General features: G+C 42.7%; 1 protein-coding gene across 1 annotated transcript in view; it reads left to right on the top strand.

Annotated features, from left to right (window-relative positions):
* The window catches only part of DLGAP2 (DLG associated protein 2), a 667,152-nt gene that overhangs the window by 103,932 nt on the left and 538,749 nt on the right, over positions 1-24,471 (top strand). Inside the window, exon 3 of the mRNA XM_075923575.1 lies at positions 22,312-22,366. Coding sequence (XP_075779690.1) covers positions 22,312-22,366 — 55 coding nt within the window. The remainder of the gene's footprint in view (positions 1-22,311; positions 22,367-24,471) is intronic.

Below are 24,471 nucleotides of genomic sequence, written 5' to 3' on the forward strand. Positions count from 1 at the left end.
ACTTAATAAGCGTACTCTCTATCCCAATATCTACATCATTGATGAAGATATTGAACAGTACGGGTCCCAAAACAGACCCTTGCGGAACTCCACTTGTTATCCCTTTCCAGCAGGATTTAGCACCGTTAACAACAACTCTCTGACTACGGTTATCCAGCCAATTATGCACCCACCTTATCGTGGCCCTATCTAAGTTATATTTGCCTAGTTTATCAATAAGAATATCATGTGAGACCGTATCAAATGCCTTACTAAAGTCTAGGTATATGACATCCACCACTTCTCCCTTATCCACAAGGCTCGTTATCCTATCAAAGAAAGCTATCAGATGAGTTTGGCATGACTTGTTCTTCACAAACCCATGCTGGCTATTCCCTATCAGTTTATTACCTTTCAAGTGTTTGCATATGATTTCCTTAATTACCTGCTCCATTATCTTCCCTGGGACAGACGTTAAACTGACCGGTCTGTAGTTTCCTGGGTTGTTCTTATTCCCCTTTTTATAGATGGGCACAATATTTGCCCTTTTCCAGTCTTCTGGAATCTCCCCTGTCTGCCATGATTTTTCAAAGATCATAGCTAAAGGCTCAGATACCTCCTCTGTCAGCTCCTTGAGTATCCTGGGATGCATTTCATCAGGACCTGGTGACCTGCTGACATCTAACTTTCCTAAGTGATTTTTAACTTGTTCTTTGTGTATCCTATCTTCTAAACTTACCCTCTCTCTGCTTGTATTCACTACGTTAGGCACACCTCCAGACTTCTCGGTGAAGACCGAAACAAAGAAGTCATTGAGCATCTCCGCCATTTCCAAGTTTCCTGTTACTGCTTCTCCCTCCTCACTAACCAGTGGGCCTACCCCGTCCTTGGTTTCTCCGACGCAATGGGGTTGTTATATTCCCCTCTAGACGACTGCCTCATAAAAGGTTGGACCTCCTTGGAAGTATGCACGATGCTCAATATCAGCAGACAAACTTTCCAGTCCCTAGACCTACTCGTGAATGAGGACAAATCCATACTACAACCTATCCAAGACTTGGAGTTCATTAGAGCACAGCTAGACTCCATGGTAGCAAGATATTCCTACCATTGTCCAGATTTCATTCACTCCAGCTATTGATAGATACCTTCTGAGCCAAGCACATGGTACATTTACTTACAGCTCTCAAGCTTATGGATTATATGGCTGCGACCACTTTCATAGTCTCTCACTCCAGACTACATTTCCGTGCCCTACAATATTGGTTGGCCACTGTTCACAACCATACCACTCGAGATGTGCACAGGGTAATTAGTATTCTACCCAAGGTCATCGCCTCCCTGGAGTGGTGGACCATAGACAAGCATTTGCTGTCAGGCGTGCCCTTCCACCAAGCACTACTACGATATCAGATTACTACAGATGCTTCCCTTATGGGCTGGGGTGCACACATGGATGGAGTCTCGATACAGGGCTGCTGGGCATCCCAAGAGACATTACTTCACATAAATCGTCTCGAGCTCAGGGCTGTTGCTAATGCTTACAAGCATTTCTGCAACCAAATAAGCAACTGCACAGTAAAGATCCTGACAGACAATGTAGCGACAATGTACTACGTGAATCGTCAAGGAAGCGCACATTCATTATCCCTATGTGCAGAGGCAGTCTGACTCTGGAATTGGCGTATCACCAACAGCATCACTCTTGTGGCATCATACTTACCTGTCATCAACAACACCATAGCGGACTCCCTCAGCAGGAACTTTGTGCCAGATCACTAATGGGAGCTTTACCGAGGAGTCCTCTACTCCCTTTTTCGCCGATAGGGCATGCCACTCATCAACCTATTTGCGACCTACAACAACAGGAAATGTCACAGTTATTGTTCCAGAGCAGGACTTGGTCGCCACTCCCTGGGAGATGCATTTCTTGTCAGCTGGAATGGTCCCCTGATGTACACTTCCTGCCCCCATACCACTCATTTCAAGAGTGCTTCAGAAGGTAAAGATGGACCAGGCCACGATAATATTGGTAGCTCCAGCATGGGTGAGGCAACATTGGTTCCCTCTCCTCCTACAACTGTCCCAGTATCCTTTAAAGCAGTTACCACTGTTCCTGGATCTAGTCACTCAGGACCACGGCCATCTTCTTTACCCACAGCTTTCTACACTGCTCCTCACAGTGTGGTACCTAGCTGGCTAAATGCTGCTGAAACATTATGCTCAGATCATGTCAAAGATGTCCTGATACGCAGTAGATGAAAAAATACAATACCTACCTCGCAAAATGGAGAAGGTTCACCAGCTGGTGCTCCGAACACTGCAGTGACCCTCTCATTGCTCTTATCCACAACATACTGGACTATATAATGGATCTGAAACAAACAGGACTGGCCTTAACATCACTTAGAGTACATCTTGCGTCAGTGGTAGCTTTTTGACAACCAAGTGAGGGATTCTCCATTTTTGCTCTTCCCCTTACAAAGAGATTCCTCAAGGGGCTAACAAATTTCAACCCTCCCCTTCGGACTGTGAGATTTGGACCTAGTCCTACAAACTCTCACGGCCCCACCTTTTGAGCCACTAGCCACAATACCTCTTCAGCTGCTAACCAAGAAGTTGGTATTCCTGTTTGCCATCACCTCCACCCACAGAGTCAGCAAGCTATCGGCACTGATGGTGGTACCTCCATACACCATCTTTCAGAAAGACTGTGTCATCCTTAGACATCACCCAGCCTTCATACTTAAGGTCTGTTCCAATTTCCACGTCAATTAGCAAATTATACTACCTTCATATTACCCCAAGCCGCATGCTTCTCCTAAGGAAGCAGCCCTCCATACTCTAGATGTACGCAGGTCTCTAGCTTTCTATATAGACCGCACTAAGCCCTTTAGAAAGGCTCCTTCTGTCCCTGGCAGAACGCTGCAAAGGGGAGCATATTTCATCTCAAAGAATAGCTAACATAATTGTGTCCTGCATAACCCAATGCTATACCATACAGGGAATACCGCTCCCCAATTGCCCTACAGCCCTCTCCACTAGAGCCGTATCAGCCTCCACTGCCTTTCTGAGAGGTTCCCCGCTTGCAGATATCTGTAGGGCAGCCACGGGGGTATTCTATCACATGTTTGTAAAACACTACGCCATCCAGCACAGGTGGGTGCCTGATAATTCCGTGGCAGCTGCGGATCTTTCATCTGCTAATAAATAGGGGCTCTGAATCCCACCTACCTTCATACGGGAGGGATACTGCTGTGCAGACACCTATAGTGGAGCACCCATGGGGACATCATTCAAAGAAGAAAACGAAGTTACTCACCTTGGTGCAGTAACTGTCGTTCTTTGAGATGTGTGTCCCCATGGGTGCTCCACTACCCGCCCACGTCCCTGCTTTGGATTCTATTTTCCAGATCCTGAGGCAGATTCAAGGATCTGGCTGAAACTGGTCCGAGCAGCGTGAAAGGGTGCAAACGCCACGAGATGCTCTCTACGCATGCGCGGTCTGGCCAAACTACTGCTGCAAAAAATCTCCGTACTGCGGCGCCAGGGCAAGCCCAGCACCTATAATGGAGCACCCATGGGGACACACATCCTGAAGAACGACAGTTACTGCACCAAAGTGAGTAACTTTGCTATGCTATCTCTGGAAATGCTAAGGCAAGTGTCCTTTTCTCAGTCTACATTTTACCTGGGTTGCAAAATGAATAATTAACAGTGCTGACAGTTAACTCTTTAGAGTAAACATCTCATTGAGATGATGGTGAATAATTCACATTTCTTGTTATAGTTGTTTGTTTTACACTTTAGCCTGTTACTCCTGATTATATTTGGAAATTTATTTTTGGAACCATAAGGGACAAATTCTTTTATAATGCTCAGATTCTAATAGAAGAGTTCTCTTGTCATAATTTTCCTATTTTTACATTTCATGCCACTCCAGATGTACTATTTCTAAAATGTGCCGTGGGCATATAAGTGTAATAAAAAAAACCAGTCATGTATAGTAGTTAACTGACTATTCATTACATTATCCATAAAATGGCTTAGGGCTTCCATACTAATTCAAGGTGTCATCCTGCATACAATTCTGACTAATGAGTAGCCTCTTATCAATAGGGAAACTATTCACATGAGCCAGGACAGTGGAACCAAGCCCTTAAATGCTAGTGAACTTTCTATAATTTAGGATACCTTTTAAACTTAAATTACTATATTTGTATTCAGTGGATACTCTCAAATGTCTTTGTCTTGATCTCCTATAGAAGGATGGATTACTTTGTATTTTCAAACTTTGACCTCCCTCATTACTCTTCAGATGGATTTTCCTTACACACTAGTGGCTTTAGGCAACAAAGCTGTACATATTATGGGGACAGTTTTTATTTCTCTGTGTCCTAGCTCTAAACTATCGATTTTAAATTTTAATGAGGATCAAGTTGTTTCTACTTTAGATACAGGGGATGATTATAATTCTACTCTTACTACTTAATCAATTTGCTTGTCTGGTTGCACTGCACAGAGTTATCAAAACCTTTGCAAGCTTTTCAAACCCTGCCAAGCTTTAATATACATCTTATATATAGTTTTATGTTTCACACAAATGGAGTTAACACCAAAGATTTTGGCCCCAGCACTCAGGTTGCTTGCCTTTTCTTAAAATGTTTGTCCATCCTCTCTGTATACTTGTGCAAGTTTAAATTATATGCTATTTATTTGCACAAGCATAAATTAAATGGACTTCTCACCTGACAAACCAGAGCATAAACATATCCCACAGTGGTTTCCAAGAGAAAAGTCTTCAGGACAGCTGCATATGGGTAGAGTTAGAAAGACTGCAAGGAGTCTTTCTCTCTGATATTGCAATCCTATTTAGGGGCTACCTACAGCCTGGCTAAGGAGCAGAGATATTGTGAACAGCTGATGCCATTAGGAACAGTACAGCCCTTACAGAGGCAATCCTTGTTCTGTTCATATTTTAATCTATTTTAGTGAAGACAGAAAAAGAATGGGAGAAAAGGAATCAGAGCTCTGTTTTCTAGGTACTGAGAGATTTAAGGGTTAGATTCACAAAAGGACTTAGGCACCTAATTGCCACTTGATGTGCCTCAGTCCTAGAATCTGTTCCCATTGGTATTCACAAAGTCCCAACTCAGCTGCCCCTAAACCCTGTAGGTGACTAAATTTGCTTGGTCCCTAGACACCTATCTATTTGCCTATATGCATGTGGGTCAGGACACCTAAAGCCCAGAGTGATGCACAAAGATAGGCATTCTTCCACTTAATTCACCCGCAGGGCCTTAGCCAATAGGAATCCTCTGAACATACTTACTGGATCAGGATTGGACCTCTATAGATGAGCTCACATAAAACAGGGATGGGATTCTCTAATAACTAAAGATGTGTCTACGCTGCACCATAACTCAAAATAAGATATGCAATTTGAGTATGAAAATTGTGTATTTTATTTCAATGCTATTTTGAAATAGCTTATTAAGTCATTTGTCACTACCCACACTGCTCCAAATTTCGAAATAAAGTGCTATTCCAAACAGTCCCTTACTCCTCGTAGAATGAGATTTACAGGGATATTGGAATAACAAGGCCAAAATAACATGCATCCTTGGTTGATAAACATTGATCTAATGGTTACAGTGCTCTCCTGACTCAACATAGAGGAGACTTGAATTGGCTGGCTCCCAAATCTCATGTGAATACCTCACCATTTGGCTAAAATTTTGAGGGAGGGCTGCTGTCTCAACCTCTTGCAAAAATGGCATAGGCATCTGATTCCTAGACGAGGTTTGCAGCTGCAAATCCGAAGCAGAGGAAGGACCCTCACTGTTTCCCAGACATTGGTGCCTGTGTTTGAGAGGGGTGGGGTTTAGGTCACACCCCTTTGATTGGGGTTTCCTATTGTACTGGCTTTTGTCAATCCCATTCTAAGATGCCCATCTTATTTCCTTTGTTGTACAGGGAGCTTAGGCACCACACTCAGACTTTGTGAATTCCAATGATTTTTTGTACATGTAAGTATCACCATGCCCAAATTCTTTGAGTAAATCTCTAGTCTTAAGCAATTTGCCTATTATAATACAGGATGTCTGCAGCAGATCCTGGAATCATTCCTAATTTCCTAGTTAAGTTCCTAAATATATATGGTCAGTAACAACTATCCCTAATGGAAAGTTGCCTTTTCATAAGAACTTTTTTTCCTCAGCATACATTTTAGGGCTGGCCCTTTAAGTTTCATAGAATTACCCACTCTAGGACTTTCGAGGTTTATTTTGTAACTAGCAACTACAGGCAGTCCCCGAGTTACGCGGATCCGATTTATGTCGGATCCGCAGTTACGAACGGGGCCCTTCCTCTCCCTGGTCTCCAGCAGACCAGGGAGAGAAGCAAAGCGGTGGAACACGCGGCCAGCTGACAGGCCAGACGCGTCTGGGCTGTCAGCTGGCCGCGTGTTCCGCCGCTTTGCTCTGCTCTGCTCTGTTCCCCCCCCCCGGTCTGCAGACCAGGGGGAGGGGGAGCAGAGCGGAGCACGCGGCCAGCTGACAGGCCAGACGCGTCTGGGCTGTCAGCTGGCCGCGTGTTCCGCGGCTTTGCTCTGCTCTGCTCTGATCTGCTCTACTCCCCCTCCCCCTGGTCTGCAGACCAGGGGGAGGGGGAGCAGAGCAGAGCAAAGCCGCGGAGCCCGAGGGCAGCAGGATAGCCACAGCACGTCTGGGCTGTCCCGCTGCCCGTGTGTTCCGCCGCTTTGCTCCCCGTCTCCCTGGTCTGCAGACTAGGGGGACGGGGAGCAAAGCACAGCAAAGCCACGGAGCCCGAGGGCAGCAGGATAGCCACGGCGCGTCTGGGCTGTCCCGCTGCCCCCGTGCTCCGCGGCTTTGCTCCGGACGCCTGTGGTACAGCAGCTGGGGCACTGCCGGTTGGTCCCGTAGCGCCGCTCTGGGCGCCACTGGACCAACCCAGCAGCACCCCAGCTGCTCTGCCCCAGGTGTCCCCAAGTCAGCAGCTGCTGAAAATGACCAGTGGCTGACTACAGGAAGCTCCAGCCCCGGGCTTCCTGGAATCAGCCGCTGATCAGTTTCAGCAGCAGCTGACTTGGGGATGCCTGGGGTTCTTAATTTGAATCTGTATGTAAGTCAGAACTGGCGTCCAGATTCAGCCACTGTTGAAACTGATCAGTTTCAGCAGCGGCTGAATCTGGACGCCAGTTCCGACTTACATACAGATTCAACTTAAGAACAAACCTACAGTCCCTATCTTGTACGTAACCCGGGGACTGCCTGTACTGGCTGAATCTTTTTCTCTCACTTTTTATCAGTTGGTGAGTATCTATTGTATTTCTCCTTGTTTTCCTTTGCTAGTTGCAGCAAATTCCTGCATTATTTGACTGTAATAATCCACTAGTGGGAAACCGGAATGGGAATTGCATATGTCTCTGTGTGTTGTAAATGGGAGTGGAGGGGAGCAGGGGGGTTTGGTAGCAATGGTTTGGTAGCAATGGTTTTCATCTGCTTGTGTAGCTAGAGGGTTTTTGTTACTACTTTGTCTCTCACTGTGGTACCTGAACACCTTAAAGAATTAAATATGCTATGTGAATGCTCTATATGGAACCTTATTTTTTCATTTTCCCTTATCTCTGTACTCCTTTCCCCCTTCCCTCCTCCGCCCCGCTTCCCCGCTTCTCCCCCTCCTCGGTGTTAATAGGCAAGTAGGAGTAGCTGGAATGTCTTCTCTTTCTTCCTGCCCTTCCAGGTACTTCTGTATCCCATTCTGAGCACATACACATTTTTTCTTTCAAACTAAATTGGTGTGTGTACATAGATACAGGATTGGTGTATGTACATAGATACAGCTGTGTGTACATACAGGATTGTATGTGAGCACAGGTGGAAAGGGAGGTTACACTGAATCAGTGGTTGCATTTTGTCCTGAACATTATTAGGTTTGTCCTCATTCTCTGGTGTTCTGGCAGGAAGAGCCATAGTGTCAGCTGAAAAGTCTCTGCTGCTCCCATCTGTCTCACCCTATTAATCGAGAGATTCGTCATCACCAAGGATTACAGCTGCTTCAGGAAATTATAGTTATGGTTTTTTATGGTCTTTTATGAGCTGGGACCAAGCTGTATCAGATTTTGAAAATCAGGACTTAAAATTCAGTGGACAGTCAGTGCACATGTCTAAGCATTTGTGAGACATGCTCCCACTGGCCTTTATTTATCATGCCGTGTTTTGCACTGGCTTGAGGATTTTTTTTTAGTTGTGGATTCTTTCATAAGAACAGTCAATTACAGTAATTGAATCTGAAGGTCACAAGTGCCTGGATCTCTACTGCCATGTCTGCATTCAACAGAATAGGATGTAACCTTCTGACCAGTCAAAGGGGGAAGACATACTGATTTTGTTACTTTTGCTATCTGAGTGTCTAGTATTTAAGAGGAGTCCAGGAGGGACCAGGAGTGAGGCTGTTGTTGCTGCCAACTCCTATTTTCAAATATTATCAAATAGAAAAAGGCTACCTTATGGCATTATTTTAAGTCATTTAAAAACAGAAAGTGATGCAGTCTTCCTCAACCCCGTTGAGATATTTGTGTTAGATTCTTTTTACAAAATAAACATTTGCTCTTTAAAGGCTGTGTGAAAAGAATGATATGATGCCTGTTTAAGGATCTGGTGATTAACAGTAGCAGTGTGTCTTCAGTCTTGGGACTATTGTAACTGATAATGTCAAGAATTTGTGGTAGAGCTAACTCATATTTTCTTTCCTGTGACATCAGGAAGTGATTTTTTTTTTAAACTGATTTGGGCTTCATTTTATTCTGTGACATTGATGGCCAGAACATTACCTGTTGTAAAGCCAATTGAGTTGCATCCATTTACACCAGCTCTTATGGAATTATATCCTTTTGTTGGGCAGATTATCACTTTCTTTAGTTTTAATTTGGTTTTGGTCCACGACATATATGATTTGTCCAGTGGGTTCATTTTTACTGGAATCCTATTCCATAAACCTTAATTTGGGATTAGGAGGAAACAACCTTTATTGCTTATGCCTGCAATGTCTTTTCTAATTGCAGTTTGTTACTTCTTCCAGTTCTTCTTTAATCATGGAGAAGACTTTAGAAAAGTTGCAGATTTACTACTATCTGACAGAGAATTTTTAAATTAACATCACTCTTAAAATAAGTACACAAAGAAAATTAAACTGAAATAAAGCTATAATAAATATTATTTTATGGTTTCATTTCATTATGCGGGATCAAGTTTTGATTTGAGAGTACAGATTACACATTTACATATAAAATATTTTAAAATAAACATGATTGTTACTGAGCATTTTCTTTTACAACCTTAGAGATTTTGTTTTAGTGAGCAAGACAGGGAAAACAATGTACATAATTAAATCTGATTTCTATTTTCTCTAAATTGTTCAACAAAGGTTGCCCTTCCTGATAAAATATCCTGGGCCTATTTTATATATGCTCCTGCTATCTAAATCAATAGTTTTCAACCTTTTTTTTCATTGGTGAACTCCTGAAAAATGTCATTGAAGTGCAGACCTCTTTGGAAATCTTAGTCACAGTCTGTGGACTCCAAGGGGTCTGCAAAGCACAGTTTGTTAATCACTGATCTAGATGGAAAGGTGGACTTTTGCAGAGAGTGATAATGAGGGGCATGCCTTTTTTTCCTAGAGTGAATCTCTAGCAAGTGCTTTTGACACTAACTTGGCCAGTATACAGGAATATATATGAAACTGAGAATTGGACAACAGCAGTCTAGTAAAATTTTGAAGAAACATAATTGGACAAGTCCAGGACATATCATCAGAATGCAATGAAATCAACTGACAAGATAGGCTTCTTACCGGAATCCCTGTGGGTGGGAGAAGTTTTGTACAGCCTGCAGATGGGACCAAATAAAGAGCTACTGTGCAAGATTGTTTCTTTAGGGATGGCAGAGATACTGACAATTAGCAGAGAATGATTGAGAGGTATTGCAAATGCTTTGCCAGTTTCATCACCACTGGAAGCATTAAAACTTGGGCATTAATATTTCCTTCACTAGTACTGAATTTCTGAGATATTCTATTCATAATGGCCAGGCCAGTGTTACTTTGACAGATTTCTAGAGCAAAAATTTACCTAAGTTGTTTGCAGATTTGGATTATTTATGCTTGGGTCTTCAACAGCTAGATACTCTGAAGAGCCATTTCAGAAATAATCTAGGAACCTGCTGCAAATCCCCGAGGCTTTGGCACTTAATAACATGGCATAAAGTAAGACTTAGAATGGAGTTGTTGTTTATTTTAGATCACCTTTGAATAGCTTTGGGAATTGAGTTGAAACCAAAGATCTCACTTACGTTATCAAGACTACTCTCCCCTAAAAATGTGTAGTGAAATGTTAACTGGTTACATTGGTGCCATATAATCTGAATCTGCTGAGCATTGTCTAGGCTTGAAATGCAACTTTTCAGGGTAGCATTTCAGCACCTCTATTGTCATTATTGCTTGTGTGTTCTGAAAAATGAAATATAGTAATGGTATAAAGGAAACTCCCCTTGTGCCCCAGCTCTTATTGGGGACAATGAGGCCGGGGAGCAGGGCCAGGGCACAGGAGCTGATCCTGATCCCCCAGGTCTGCCAGCCAGGGAGTGGGGCTGGGGTGCTGGGGCTTAATCCCTGCCCCCATTATTGCCCACTTGCCCAAAGTCAGAGCCCACCCAAGTGGACCCTTCAGGCTGTGCCACTACTAAGTAAGGAATGTGGAATAGCTCCCCAAAGCAGCAAAAGCTTGATCCTGCAAGATACTGAGTGCCCTCCTCTCCCAATAGCATCACTAGTCCTCAAGATCTCTCAGCACCTCGCAGTATGAAATCCAAAAAGAAAGGAAAAGGAAAAATAGGATAAATCTCCAAACTTAAAAAACTCTCAAATCAATAGAGGCAAAAATAGAAAATACATCTATAATGACAGAAGGAAGCAAAGAACAATTATAAGTAGTGAAATTTCAGCACAATTGTAGAAGTCATTAGCATTGCAAATTCAGCACTGGTACTTACAACATACCCCAAAGTGTCCTTTATAAAGAAGTCTTCCAAAAAACACAAGTCTCTAAAAAGCAAACAAAATAATGTAATGAAATATCCATACTCTGAAAAACAAGCAATACGTATCCCATTAGATTTGGGGAAGAAGCAACCAGCAATATTTAGCACAGAGAAGCTGCAAGTAACACAAGTTTAAAAGTTTGCCAGTGTTTTAAGAAAACAAAGGATAAATGATGATGAGAGGATACAATATGCTTTATTGGCTCAAATCAAATAATCTAGTCCAGTATCTTGGAGCTTACTTGTACCAAGATGCTTCAGAAGAAGGTCAAAAAGCATTCTGAAAAAAAGCCTCTGACAATAGTGAAATAACCACTTCAATAAGAGAAGTTTCTTCTTAATGATCAGCAGTTAGTTGCTGTTCTAATATCCTGAAGAATGAGTTCATATCCTAATATATTTTAATGTATGTGATATAATAGTGGATGTTTATCCGTATAAATGTCTAATCTTCTTTTAAATCCTACTGAGTTCCTGTAATCACTTGTATTTTGTAGCAATGTGTTTCTCAAGTTAATTAATTGTAACACTAGAGAGTAAACTTACCTGCTTTTCCGGGGGCTTGTCAAGTCATAGCCATTGGAGGTGGTGCAGGCAGCTTTAATTTAGATTAGCTCTTAAGGTACTCCAGTTTATCCAAGGAGCTGAATTGGCTCCAGGGGATCTGGGATTACTGGATGCAAAGATGGTATAAAGCTGCTGTTCAGCTAGATGTGATAGATCAGGGTTTCACCATAGGATCTTAAAATTAAGATGGTTTTCTTCTCACATATTATCTATCGTAATAAAAGTCCTCTAAATCAAATTCTGCCCTGAGTTACACCATTACACCTCCATTGTCTTTTCATTTTGGACCCTCAGAGGACTCCTATTGGCTAAGGCCCTGCAGGTGACTTGAGTGGAGGAATGCCTATCTTTGTGCATTACTTGTTTGTAAACAACCTATGTTGATGGACAAGAATAAAAGGAATCCAACTCTTTCTATTACAGCCATATTAGTTGTGCTGTGCTACAGGAGTAGCTAGCATTAAAACGTGCTTCTTACTTAGCACACAGGTATGCCTTGACGCACACAGAGACCAAAACTGCTGAGTAAATAGGTATACATTTTACAGTCACTTTAAAGAATAATTCTACTACACAGTGTTTAGATTCCCTGTCTATTAAAGAATAAAAAGGGGACTGGGGTTTAATAATTATTACCAACCTCAAAGAGGTTTTGTAGGAATTAAGTAATTCTCTGTTCTTTGTTAAAGAACTTTGAAGGTTGTTGCAGGCTAAAAGTTTACAAAGCACTCATTTGTATTTTCTTAACAAAATTATTGGCTAAGCTTACAAACACCTTTCTTTCAACTTGATGGCATTATTGTATCTGTCTGGCTGTAAAACTGCTATATCTGAATTCTGCAGCCAATTAATTCCAAAATGTCAGGCAATATTATAGGAATTAGTGGCCAAAACTCCATTGATGGTCCGGAGGAAGGGGGGGAAGGGGTGAGAGGAATGGGGAATCCACGGAATCCCTGCCATCTGTTTATCACAGCCGCAGCTTCAAGTGCCTCTGAAACTGTTTATTGATCAAACAACTGGTTTGATGCTTTGTGGTATAATAATACTTTTGCTTATCTTCCTAATTGAGTTTAACATGTTGATACCCTGAATGATTTATCTCTAAGTTAATATGGCAAGAGGAGAAAGAGGGGTATGTCATAGTCACTGGCATGCAGATGAGTGGGTGGACAACATGGGGAACGTGGAGATGGAAGAATGGTGGAGAGGGAATCTGGGGGAGGCTGCTGTGCTGAAAGGGTGGCACAGTGTTCCTAGCATAGGAGGAAGTGGAGATGAGAGACAAAAAGAGACCCAGGTAAGGGATTGATTGGGGAAAGAGAACTCACAGAACCGCTGGAAGGAGGGAGAGTGGGAAAAACAGGAAAATGGGTGATCATGGAGAACCTCTGGTGCTTAAAACTGCTGGTAGGAGATTAGGAGACCCCTGGTAGGAACCCATGGAAGGAGATGAGGAGACCCTAAGGTGGGGGGAAGGGGAAACTGTTTTTCAGTTCATGTATAGGAAAGATGAATCACAGAGTGAAAGAGAAAATAGAAAAGAAGCAAAATTCCAGCTCTGGTTGGTGACTCTGTTCCATGTTACAGCTGCACACGTGAATATTCTTTTTGCAGGTGGGAGTTATCAGACTGCTACACCATGCAAGGCAGGTGACAATGGTTCAACTTGCTTTCCTCCATCAAACCTAAAAAAAAAAAAAAGCTTAAATCGTCTTATTTTCAAAGTGTCTAAATTAAAACACATTGTAGCACATTTCATATTGCAAGAAACTTGGGCTCTGATTCAGGTATTTATGCACATTTCTAACTAAGCATGTGAACAATTGCCATTGACTTCAAGCTAGAAATATGCTGAGGTATCTTGTTGAACAGAACACTTAATACTAACAATTTTTTAAAGGGATCTTAAGCCTTATTCTTGGCAGTTAAGCCAGTTTCAAACTATTAGAGATGCAAATGAGATGTAAAGTAGGGGAGCAGGGTAACCCCACATCTGCCCATGGTGATATTCTTCCACTTTGCTCAGAAGCATCTGATGCTGGGCACTAGCAGAGACAGAATGCTGGACTAAGCGTCCTGTATCCCGTATGGGAATGCCTGAGTTGCTCACTGGGGGTCTATTACACGACTGGCAGTAAACCCTGCTGTGTTTGTATTGCTAACTTGCACTATTTGTGCCTTTACTGTGTAAAGGGGGTGTTACATAAAACAACAGTCCATTCTGCATCTGCATGTTTACATTTTCCTATCTACTACACATTACAATTCTGCTTGCCACTGTTCCATTCACTCCAGTTTTGATCTAATTTGGATGACAATTACCCGTTAAGGTAGAGATGCAAACAATTAAAACATAAATCTGTAATTAAAGTAAGGCAGTTTAAGAAATAAGATTGCAGATTGCAGTACAGGCAGTCCCCGGGTTACATGGATCCGACTTACATCGGATCCCTACTTACAAACGGGGTAAGGCAACCCCGCACTAGCTGCTTCCCCCCAGCAGACCAGGGAGACGCGAAGCTAGTGCCTGCCCCCTCAGCAGACCAGGGAGACGCGGAGCGGCTTTTCTCAGCAGACACCTCAGCTTGAGAATAAAGGACTGAGGGAAGTGAGGTGTGGGAGAATAAAACTGAGCTCTGGAGAAATGTTTGGCTAGAGTTTCCCCTACAATATGTACCAGTTCCGACTTACATACAAATTCAACTTAAGAACAAACCTACAGTCCCTATCTTGTACATAACCCGGGGACTGCCTGTATCTTAATTTAAAGGCACGGGGGGCAAGAGTGAGGAGAAAGATGTGAAGGGAAGGGAGATAATTTGCTTAAAGGATTCTTACTCCCTCTACTGAGAAAAGAAATTGAGGGGAGAAAGTGGGAGGAGAGCATTGAGAAATTCACTCGGATGCCATGGAGATGGGTACAGTATAAAAATCTAGATACTGTAGATCAGTAGGAGGTAGATTGATATTAAACTCCTACTAACCAGAAATTGGTTTTATGCAGGGCAGAAGTATAAAGGCAAAGATAGCAAGTATTTTTTTAGTCTCTGCTGCACTGTTTCTGGTCCTGTTGTAGAAAATGGGCAATAAAATGCCCAAAGGACTTGATTCGTTACTCATCTACATCAGTTTTACACAGGACCAAATAATTGCCTTCTAAGGTTTCAGTCTGTCTCCTGTACATTGTTTTATTTTTTTAATGTCTCCTCTTTTTCTTCTTAATTTCTAACTCAATTGAAAAACCAAGCTCCTATAGAATCATAGAATCATAGAATAGTAGGACTGGAAGCAGGGGCGGATATATGTCAGGGCGAACGGGGCGGCCGCCCCGGGCCCCGCGCTTCAGAAAGCCGTGCGCATGCGCCGTGGCGATGCTGCACATGCGCCGTGGCACAGGGGGGACCCTGCGGAATTATGCTGCCCGGGGCCCCGTTAAACGGTCATCTGCCCCTGACTGGAAGAGACCTTGAGAGGTCATCGAGTCCAGTCCCCTGCCCTCATGGCAGGACCAAATACCATCTAGACCAGTGGTCCCCAACCATTTGAGGTTTCTGGGCGCCAGGGGGCATGGCTGTTCGCCCGCCGGGCGCCAGAGGGCGGGGACACTTGCACACCCAGGGGCGGGGTCCCCTGACAGCCGCGTGTCTGGGGGCGGGGCCCCCCCATGCGCCACGTGCCCAGGACCGGTGCCCCCTCCAAGGGCTGCACACCCGGGGCTGGCGCCCCCCCAGCACAGTGCGCTTGTGGACAGCGCCCCCCCCAAGCGCTGCGTGCCTGGAGCGCGGGTAGCCACTTCACCGCGCGCCTGGGACCGGCCTCCCCCAAGCACAGCGCGCCTGTGGCCGGCGCCCCCCCAAGCACTGCGTGCCTGGAGCTCAGGCGGCCAATTCGCCGCGCGCCCGGGACCGGCACCCCCCCCAAATGCCGCATGCCCGGGGCCGGCGCCTCCCCCCAAGCGCCATGTGCCCAGGGTCAGCGTCCCCCCTAAGAGCCACATGCCCGGGGCCGGCACCCCCTCCAAGCACCATGCACCCAGGGCCGGCGCCCCCCTTCCAAGTGCCGCGCATCCGGGGCCGGCGCTCCCATGCGCCGTGCGCCCAGAGCACGGGCGGCCAATCCGCGGCTCTCCCAGGGCCGGCGCTCACTGAACCGGCTCTGGCACCAGGCATGCGCCACGTGCCTGGGGCCAGGCCAGCCCCGAGCACTTGATGGGCACACACAAATGCCCCTGCGGGCACCGTGTTGGGGACCATCTCTGATAGACATTTATCTAACCTATTCTTAAATATCTCCAGAGATGGGGATTCCACAACCTTCCTGGGCAATTTATTCCAGTGTTTGACTACCCTGACAGTTAGGAACTTTTTCCTAATGTCCAACCTAAACCTCCCTTGCAGCAGTTTAAGCCCATTGCTTCTTGTTCTATCCTCAGAGGCAAAGATAAAAAAGTTTTCTCCCTCCTCCTTATGACACCCTTTTAGATACCTGAAAATGGCTATCATGTCATTAAAGGAGGGCTTTAAACTAGGTTCGACGGGGACAGGTGAGCAAAGCCCACAGGTAAGTGCTGAATGTGTGGGACTGGGAGATGGGTTGGAAATGGGGGGGACTACGGCCTATAATGGCAAGGAGAAAGGCGGGTCAGGGCACAACAGGGAGGCAAGATCAAATCAGTATCTTAGATGCCTATATACAAATGCAAGAAGTATGGGTAATAAGCAGGAAGAACTGGAATTGCTAACCAATAAATACAACTATGATATCATTGGTATTACAGAAACCTGGTGGGATGGGACGCACGATTGGAATGTTGGTATGGAAGGGTACGGCTTGCTCAGGAAGGACAGACAGGGAAAAAAGGGAGGAGGGGTTGCCTTGTATATTAAAAATGTACACACTTGAACTGAAGTGGTGATGAACGTAGGAGATAGCTGTGTAGAGAGTCTCTGGGTTAAGCTAAAAGGGGTAAAAAACGAGGGTGATGTCATGCTAGGAGTCTACTACAGGCCACCTAGTCAGGTGGAAGAGGTGGATGAGGCCTTTTTTAAACAATTAACAAAACTATCCAAAGCCCAATATTTGGTGGTAATGGGGGACTTCAACTATCCAGCACAGGCTATCCAATAAGTTTCTGGACTGCATTGGAGACAACTTTCTGTTTCAGAAGGTTGAAAAAGCTACCAGAGGAGAAGCTGTTCTGGATTTGGTTTTAACAAATAGGGAGGAACTAGTTGAGAACTTGAAAGTGGAAGACAGTATAGGGGACAGTGATCATGAAATAATAGAGTTCATGCTCTTAAGGAACGGTAGAAGGGGGACCAGCACAATTGAGGTAATGGATTTCAGGAAGGCAGATTTTGATAAGCTCAGAGAACTTGTAGGTAAGGTCCCATGGGAAGCAAGACTGAAGGGAAAAACAACTGAGGAGAGTTGGAAGTATTTCAAAGGGACGTTGTTAAGGGTCCAAAAGCAAACAATTCCGCTGTGTAGGAAAGATAGAAAATATGGCAAAAGACCAGCTTGGCTTAACAAGGAGATCTTGCATGATCTCAACATAAAAAAGGAGTTGTATACAAAATGGAAACTAGGACAACTAACAAAGGATGAATATAGGCAAGCAACACGGGAATGCAGGGGCAAGATTAGAAAGGCAAAGGCACAAAATGAGATCAAACTAGCTACAGGCATAAAGGGAAACAAGAAGGCTACGTCTACACTGGCCCCTTTTCCGGAAGGGGCATGTAAATTTCACCAGTCGTCGTAGGGAAATCCGCGGGGGATTTAAATATCCCCCGCGGCATTTAAATAAAAATGTCCGCCGCTTTTTTCCGGCTTTTAAAAAAGCCGGAAAAGAGCGTCTACACTGGCCCCGATCCTCCGGAAAAAGTGCCCTTTTCCGGAGGGTCTTATTCCTTTAAAGTAGGAATAAGACCCTCCAGAAAAGGGCACTTTTTCCGGAGGATCGGGGCCAGTGTAGACGCTCTTTTCCGGCTTTTTTAAAAGCCGGAAAAAAGCGGCGGACATTTTTATTTAAATGCCGCGGGGGATATTTAAATCCCCCGCGGATTTCCCTACGACGACTGGTGAAATTTACATGCCCCTTCCGGAAAAGGGGCCAGTGTAGACGAGCCCGAAGACCTTTTATAAATACATTAAAAGCAAGAGGAAGACCAAGGACAGGGTAGGCCCACTGCTTAGTGAGGAGGGAGAAGCAGTAACAGGAAACTTGGAAATGGCAGAGATGCTCAATGACTTCTTTGTTTCGGTCTTCACTGAGAAGTCTGGAGGTGTGCCTAACGTAGTGAATACAAGCAGAGAGAGGGTAAGTTTAGAAGATAGGATACACAAAGAACAAGTTAAAAATCACTTAGGAAAGTTAGATGTCAGCAAGTCACCAGGTCCTGATGAAATGCATCCCAGGATACTCAAGGAACTGATAGAGGAGGTATCTGAGCCTTTAGCTATCATTTTTGAAAAATCATGGCAGACAGGGGAGATTCCAGAAGACTGGAAAAGGGCAAATATTGTGCCCATCTATAAAAAGAGGAATAAGAACAACCCAGGAAACTACAGACTGGTCAGTTTAACGTCTGTCCCAGGGAAGATAATGAAGCAGGTAATTAAGGAAATCATATGCAAACACTTGGAAGGTAATAAAGTGATAGGGAATAGTCAGCATGGGTTTGTGAAGAACAAGTCATGCCAAACTAATCTGATAGCTTTCTTTGATAGGATAACGAGCCTTGTGGATAAGGGAGAAGCGGTGGATGTCATATACCTAGACTTTAGTAAGGCATTTGATACGGTCTCGCATGATATTCTTATTGATAAACTAGGCAAATATAACTTAGATAGGGCCACGATAAGGTGGGTGCATAATTGGTTGGATAACCGTAGTCAGAGAGTTGTTGTTAATGGTTCTAAATCCTGCTGGAAAGGGATAACAAGTGGAGTTCCGCAAGGGTCTGTTTTGGGACCCCGTACTGTTCAATATTTTCATCAATGATGTAGATATTGGGATAGAGAGTACGCTTATTAAGTTTGCAGATGATACCAAACTGGGTGGGGTTGCAACTTCTTTGGAGGATAGGGACATAATTCAAAATGACCGTAGCAAGTTAGAGAAATGGTCAGAGGTAAACAGGATGAGGTTTAATAAAGAGAAATGCAAAGTGCTCCACTTAGGAAGGAACAATCAGTTCCATACATACAAGATGGGAAGCGACTGTCTAGGAAGGAGCATGGCGGAAAGGGATCTAGGGGTCATAGTGGACCACAAGTTGAATATGAGTCAACAGTGTGATGCTGTTGCAAAAAAAGCAAATATGAGTCTAGGTTGTATCAACAGGTGTGTTATAAGCAAAACTCGTGAAGTCATTCTGCTGCTCTACTCTGCACTAGTTAGGCCTCAGCTGGAGTACAGTGTCCAGTTCTAGGCGCCACATTTCAAGAAAGATGTGGAGAAATTGGAAAGCGTGCAGAGAAGAGCGACAAGAATGATTAAAGGTCTAGAGAACATGACCTATGAAGCCAGGCTTCATGAACTGGGCTTGTTTAGTTTGGAAAAAAGAAGATTAAGGGGGGACATGATAGCGGTTTTCAAATATCTAAAAGGGTGTCACAAGGAGGAAGGAGAAAATTTGTTCCTCTTGGTTTCTGAGGACAGGACAAGGAGTAATGGGCTTAAAGTGCAGCAGGGGAGGTTTAGATTGGACTTAGGAAAAAATTCCTAACTGTCAGGGTGGTCAAATATTGGAATAAATTGCCAATGGAGGTGGTGGAATCTCCCTCTCTGGAGATATTTAAGAACACTGTCAGGGATGGTGTAGACGGAGCTTGGTCCTGCCTTGAGGGCGGGGGGCTGGACTCAATTACCTCTCGAGGTCCCTTCCAGTCCTATAATTTTACGATTCTATGATTCTATGAATTATAATTATTAATTATAATTATTATTATAATTATAATTACCTCAAATGGTGTGTCTAGTTTTGTTTTTCCCATCTCAAAAATGATATAGTGGAATTCGAAAAGATTCAGAGAAGGACAACAGAGTTGATTGAGGGTATACAATGCCTTCCATATGAAGAGAGACTAGAAAGATTAAGGTTGTTCACTTTAGTAACTAGACAACTAAGGTAGAGTTCTATAAAATCATGACCTGTTTGGAAAAAGTGAATAGAGAAGTACTCTTTATCCCTCACAAAATACAAAAATGAGGAGTTACCCAATGAAATTAATAGACATCAGGTTCAATACAAACAAAAGAGAAGTACTTTTTGACAAAACACAACACTAACTTGTGGAACTCATTGCCAGGGAATGTTGTATTGTCCTCAAGGATAACTGTCTTCAACAAAGAAATGAATAAGTGCCTTGAGCAAAGTTTGGTTGACAGCCATTAGCCAAGATGGTAAGGAACATAATTGCAAGCTCGCTTATATCCCTAAACTGCTGACTACCAAAAGCCAGGAGTGGAAGAAAGAGCTGAATTACTATGTAACGGTTCTGTTCAGTTGAGTTACTGTCAGAGATACTGGGGAAGATGGACCATTGTCTGACCTACTATGGCAGCTCTTATGATCTTTGTAGGGGAAAATTAAGGCACAAAGATAAATATCAAAATTTTCAAAAATACTCCCTAATTTTGAATATGATTTTTAGATGCTTGTACAAGGAAGCTCTGCCCCAATAAAGCACTGGGGCTATCCAGCCCCGTTCAGTGATCAGACACAGGTGGGAAGGGGGTCACATATTTCCTTTATAAGACTGAAAGTGCTCTGTTGGGAGGAGACATGCAAGAGGAAGATTGGCTCTTATGATTGGTCCAGTAGTAGTGAGAGGATCACAGAGTGAAAGGTCTCTGGGCCCCTGTAGTCCGTGCTGACCAGGGAATAGTTTTGTTTGGTGTTACTTTGCATGTTTTTTGTTTGTTTGGAATAAGAAACTGCCTTGAAGGAAGGCCTGAAAGCGACTAGGTTCTGGTGTTTAGGTTTTTTTCTGGGTTCCCAGGTTCTAATTTTCAAGGGAAACAACTTAAACTGATGTCAGAGGGAGATGGATGCTCAGAGTTAGCACCTCAAAAAATCTGTGCTTAGGAATTCTAAAGTTCAGTACTCAAAAACTGAAGCACCTAAAATCAGAGACTACTTCTTAATGTTTAGGCCTCAATGGGTAGTCCAAAGTAGGCTTACCAACCTTGTATTTAAAAAATAAGAGACTGTTTTCTTAGCAGCCCTGTCCCAGTCTTAGAACATAAGAACGGCCATATGGGTCAGACCAAAGGTCTATGTAGCCCAGTAGCCTGTCTGCCGACAGTGGCCAGCACCAGGTGCCCCCGGAGGGGGTAGACCGAAGACAATGATCAAGCGATTTGTCTCCTGCCATCCTTCTCCAGCCTCTGACAGACAGAGGCCAGGGACACCATTTCTATCCCCTAGCCTTTTATGGACCTAACCTCCATGAAATTATCTAGTTTCTCTTTAAACTCTGTTATAGTCCTTCCAATCATCATAATCATTTATTACTAATAAATAAATTACAGTAGATAATCAGAGTTACAAAGACCTCAGGAATGTAGGTTGTTTGTACTGGAAATGTTTGTAACTCAACAAAACATTATGGTTGTTCTTTCAAAAGTTTACATCTGTACAATGACTTAATACAGTTTTGAAACTACCGTGCAGAAGAAAAATGCTGCTTTTGACTATTTTAGTTTAAATTAAACAAGTACAGAAACAGTTTTCTTATATTGTCAAATCTGTTTTTAACCCCCCTCCCCCGGTCCCTTTTTGGTGCTTTACGTTTAACAGAGTAATGTACTGTACATTTTCTACCATATTTCGTCTTTGGTCTCTACTGCCTTATGGTGTACTTCTGGCTCCAAATGGGGTGTGATGTTGACCAGTCAGTTTGTAGCTCTGATGTTCATCATGCTGAAGTTCCACTGTACTAATTAGCAGTATTCACCTACATTCACCCAGATATTTCTTATTGCTTTTTGCAGCACTCAGTAGCTTCCAATCTTGTACAAAGATGAAAAAATAAGGAATGTCCCTAGTAATAGGGGACTGTTGGCAATGCTTGTCCAAGGTCATACAATGAATCAGTATCTAGTGGGCAATTTGAATTCACATCTCCTGATTCCCAGTCTTTTACTTTATCCATTCATCATATTACCTCTTTAGCTCCCATTATTCTATGAGGGATTATTGCCTATTGAGAATAGATTATACTCTCAGTATTTTATTGAGAGTTCTATTTTTTTTAGTTGAGTATGTCTGTCTGTTAAAAAATTGTCTGTGCTGAGGTTTGTTAGATGACCTTGAAAACATGCTATGAAAAAATGTTATGGAGATATGCAATCTCAGGCACTTAATGTACTTGCCTATCTATATTTGATTATAGACACAATATTAAACTAATGGGAAGGTGGGTGAGTATATTTTTGCAATTATGTTAACTATCCTCATTGCAGCCATGTGTTGCTCAAAACTCCCAGTGACTTCTCTGGAAGTTCAGCTGATAAAAGCAGAATAACTGGATTCTTAAAGTATCATAAGAACCATTTATTTTATAGTCAATAACAAATGTAATCTTTTCCTCATGTAGTAATAAAACTTACTCACTTTTTTTTATGTTGCAATAGATTCTGCCTGGCATTTTGCAGAAGCATTGCTGTATTTTACCAGACAGGAATACAGGTAAACATGAAATCATCCTTTTTTTATTGTTAATCTGTTAATGCGGTTTTCCTGTGAGATACAGAGAAACATGAAAGCACAATTGTATCAGACTGAGACGTCTTGTTTGTTGCTCCTAGAACAGGACTCAAAAATCACTGAGAGAAGTGAAAAATTGGATATTTATTTCAAACAGTAACTTGACTCCTGTGGTTAAGTGGTCTATTTGTAGCTGAAGTAGGTTAGAAGTTTACATACTATTTTTGGATCTTTATAGGAAATTGCTACCAGATCTTGCTTTATAAGGTTGACTTTATTAACTCCTGAAATACTTTGTATTATTAATGATAAAAGTATTTTTCTGGCTAGCAAAGACGTTCAGCATTGGAGTCCATTCATTGCTTGGTGCCTGTGGTTCTTAGCTTTTCACACAGACAGTTAAGTTATAAATATTGGTACTGCATATACTTAGAGTCTGTTTCTCAAACCATAAAAGAAAAGAGTGAAAGATTATATGAAATTACCTTGCTGGATAAAATCTTAGTCTTGTGTATGCATTATGATGTGATAAGTTTGACTTTTGAAGTTATATGGAAGGAAAAAAAATCTCAAAGTGAGTGAACCAAAAGACAGGACTATGCAGCACTTTAAAGACTTTAGTCTTTAAAATCTTTAAAGTGCTGCATAGTCCTATCTTTTGTTTCACTCACTTTGAGATTTCTTTCCCTGAGCCCACTTGCATGTAGAACTTGACCCCATACATCAGGTGACTCATTACAATAATATACAATTAAAGATAGGTTGAAATTTCATTTACATATTTATTTGTGAAGCTCCAAAGCACATAATAATAATAATTAATAATAATAATAAAATGTATTGCCTAGCCAACATTTGGCAGAATGCATAATTTTTCTAGTGCTTCCTTTTGGGAAACAAACAGCCAGTAGGCAAACAGGCTGCATGTGCAGCAGCTGGACTCCAGTGAATAAGGAGTTCATGAAAACTCCGAGGAAGGCCTATATATTGCCCTTGATTTAGAGCTGTGTGGTTTAGATTTTAGGGCTCATCGAAAGATAGATTGAGCCTTTGGTAAGATCTGAATAAATGGTTCCAGGCAGGTACACCAGTAAACTCTTCCCATCTCAAACTGGCTCAGCTCTGTTGGCTGGCCCCTGGCAGAGAGTGGACCCAAGGCTTTCCCTGTTCCTTCCTATCTACTTGCCACACACTTGCTATCAGTGCACAAACTGTTGTCCTTCTGCTAGTTGACTTTTGGTCCTGGCAGACTGTGCTGAGGTAGAGATGTGACTATGAAGCCTTTGGTTACACTGGAGCCCTGAGAAATGTTCTACTGGCAAGTTTCGGAACCGGGCTTGACTCCAGATTTTGAACTGCTCCAAAGTTTGACACTGCTTGGATTTAGGATCGTCAAATCTTTGGGGCAGAGAGTGTTGTTTTTTTCTGTGTACAGCACTTTGTACACTGGGGTATGTGACTGTGGCTCCTTGACCGTATGGTAATCCTAATAAATAATACTAGGATCCATTTCTATTTAAAATAAAAATGGAGAGATGGAATGAAAGAAAAAGTGTGGGGAGTGGGAAAGACAAGAGAGAAGCATCTAAGAATGCTGTAACTGAGGGTGCGTTTACACAGCACTGTAATTCGAAATAAGATACGCTATTTGAGCTACCCAAATTGCTTGTCTTATTTTGATGCTATTTCGAAGTAACTTATTTCTTTGTTTGGCACTATCTATACAACACCAAATTTCAAAAGAAAGTGCTATTCCAAAACATCCCTTACTCCTCATAAAATGGGGATTACAGGGATATAGCAAGCCCAAAATAACAAACTTGCTGTGTAGACCAAAATAGCGTTGCAGTGTAAATTTACCCTGAGAGAGCCGAAAGAGATGCAAAGCAGTCAGAAAATAAATCTCATATACAGTGGTAAGCTCCCACATTGGTTTTTATTTATGTACATTCAATTAAGATTCTGAACTTGTAAAGATTAATTTTCTGTGAATTTTGATGAAGAATATTTTAAAATAATTCAGTTAATTTATTATACCCTCAATATAGTAAGATATTACGTTGTTACTAATATTGCTCCCATTATAA

Source organism: Pelodiscus sinensis, chromosome 3 (genome assembly GCF_049634645.1).
Source record: "Pelodiscus sinensis isolate JC-2024 chromosome 3, ASM4963464v1, whole genome shotgun sequence".
NCBI lineage: Eukaryota > Metazoa > Chordata > Testudines > Trionychidae > Pelodiscus > Pelodiscus sinensis.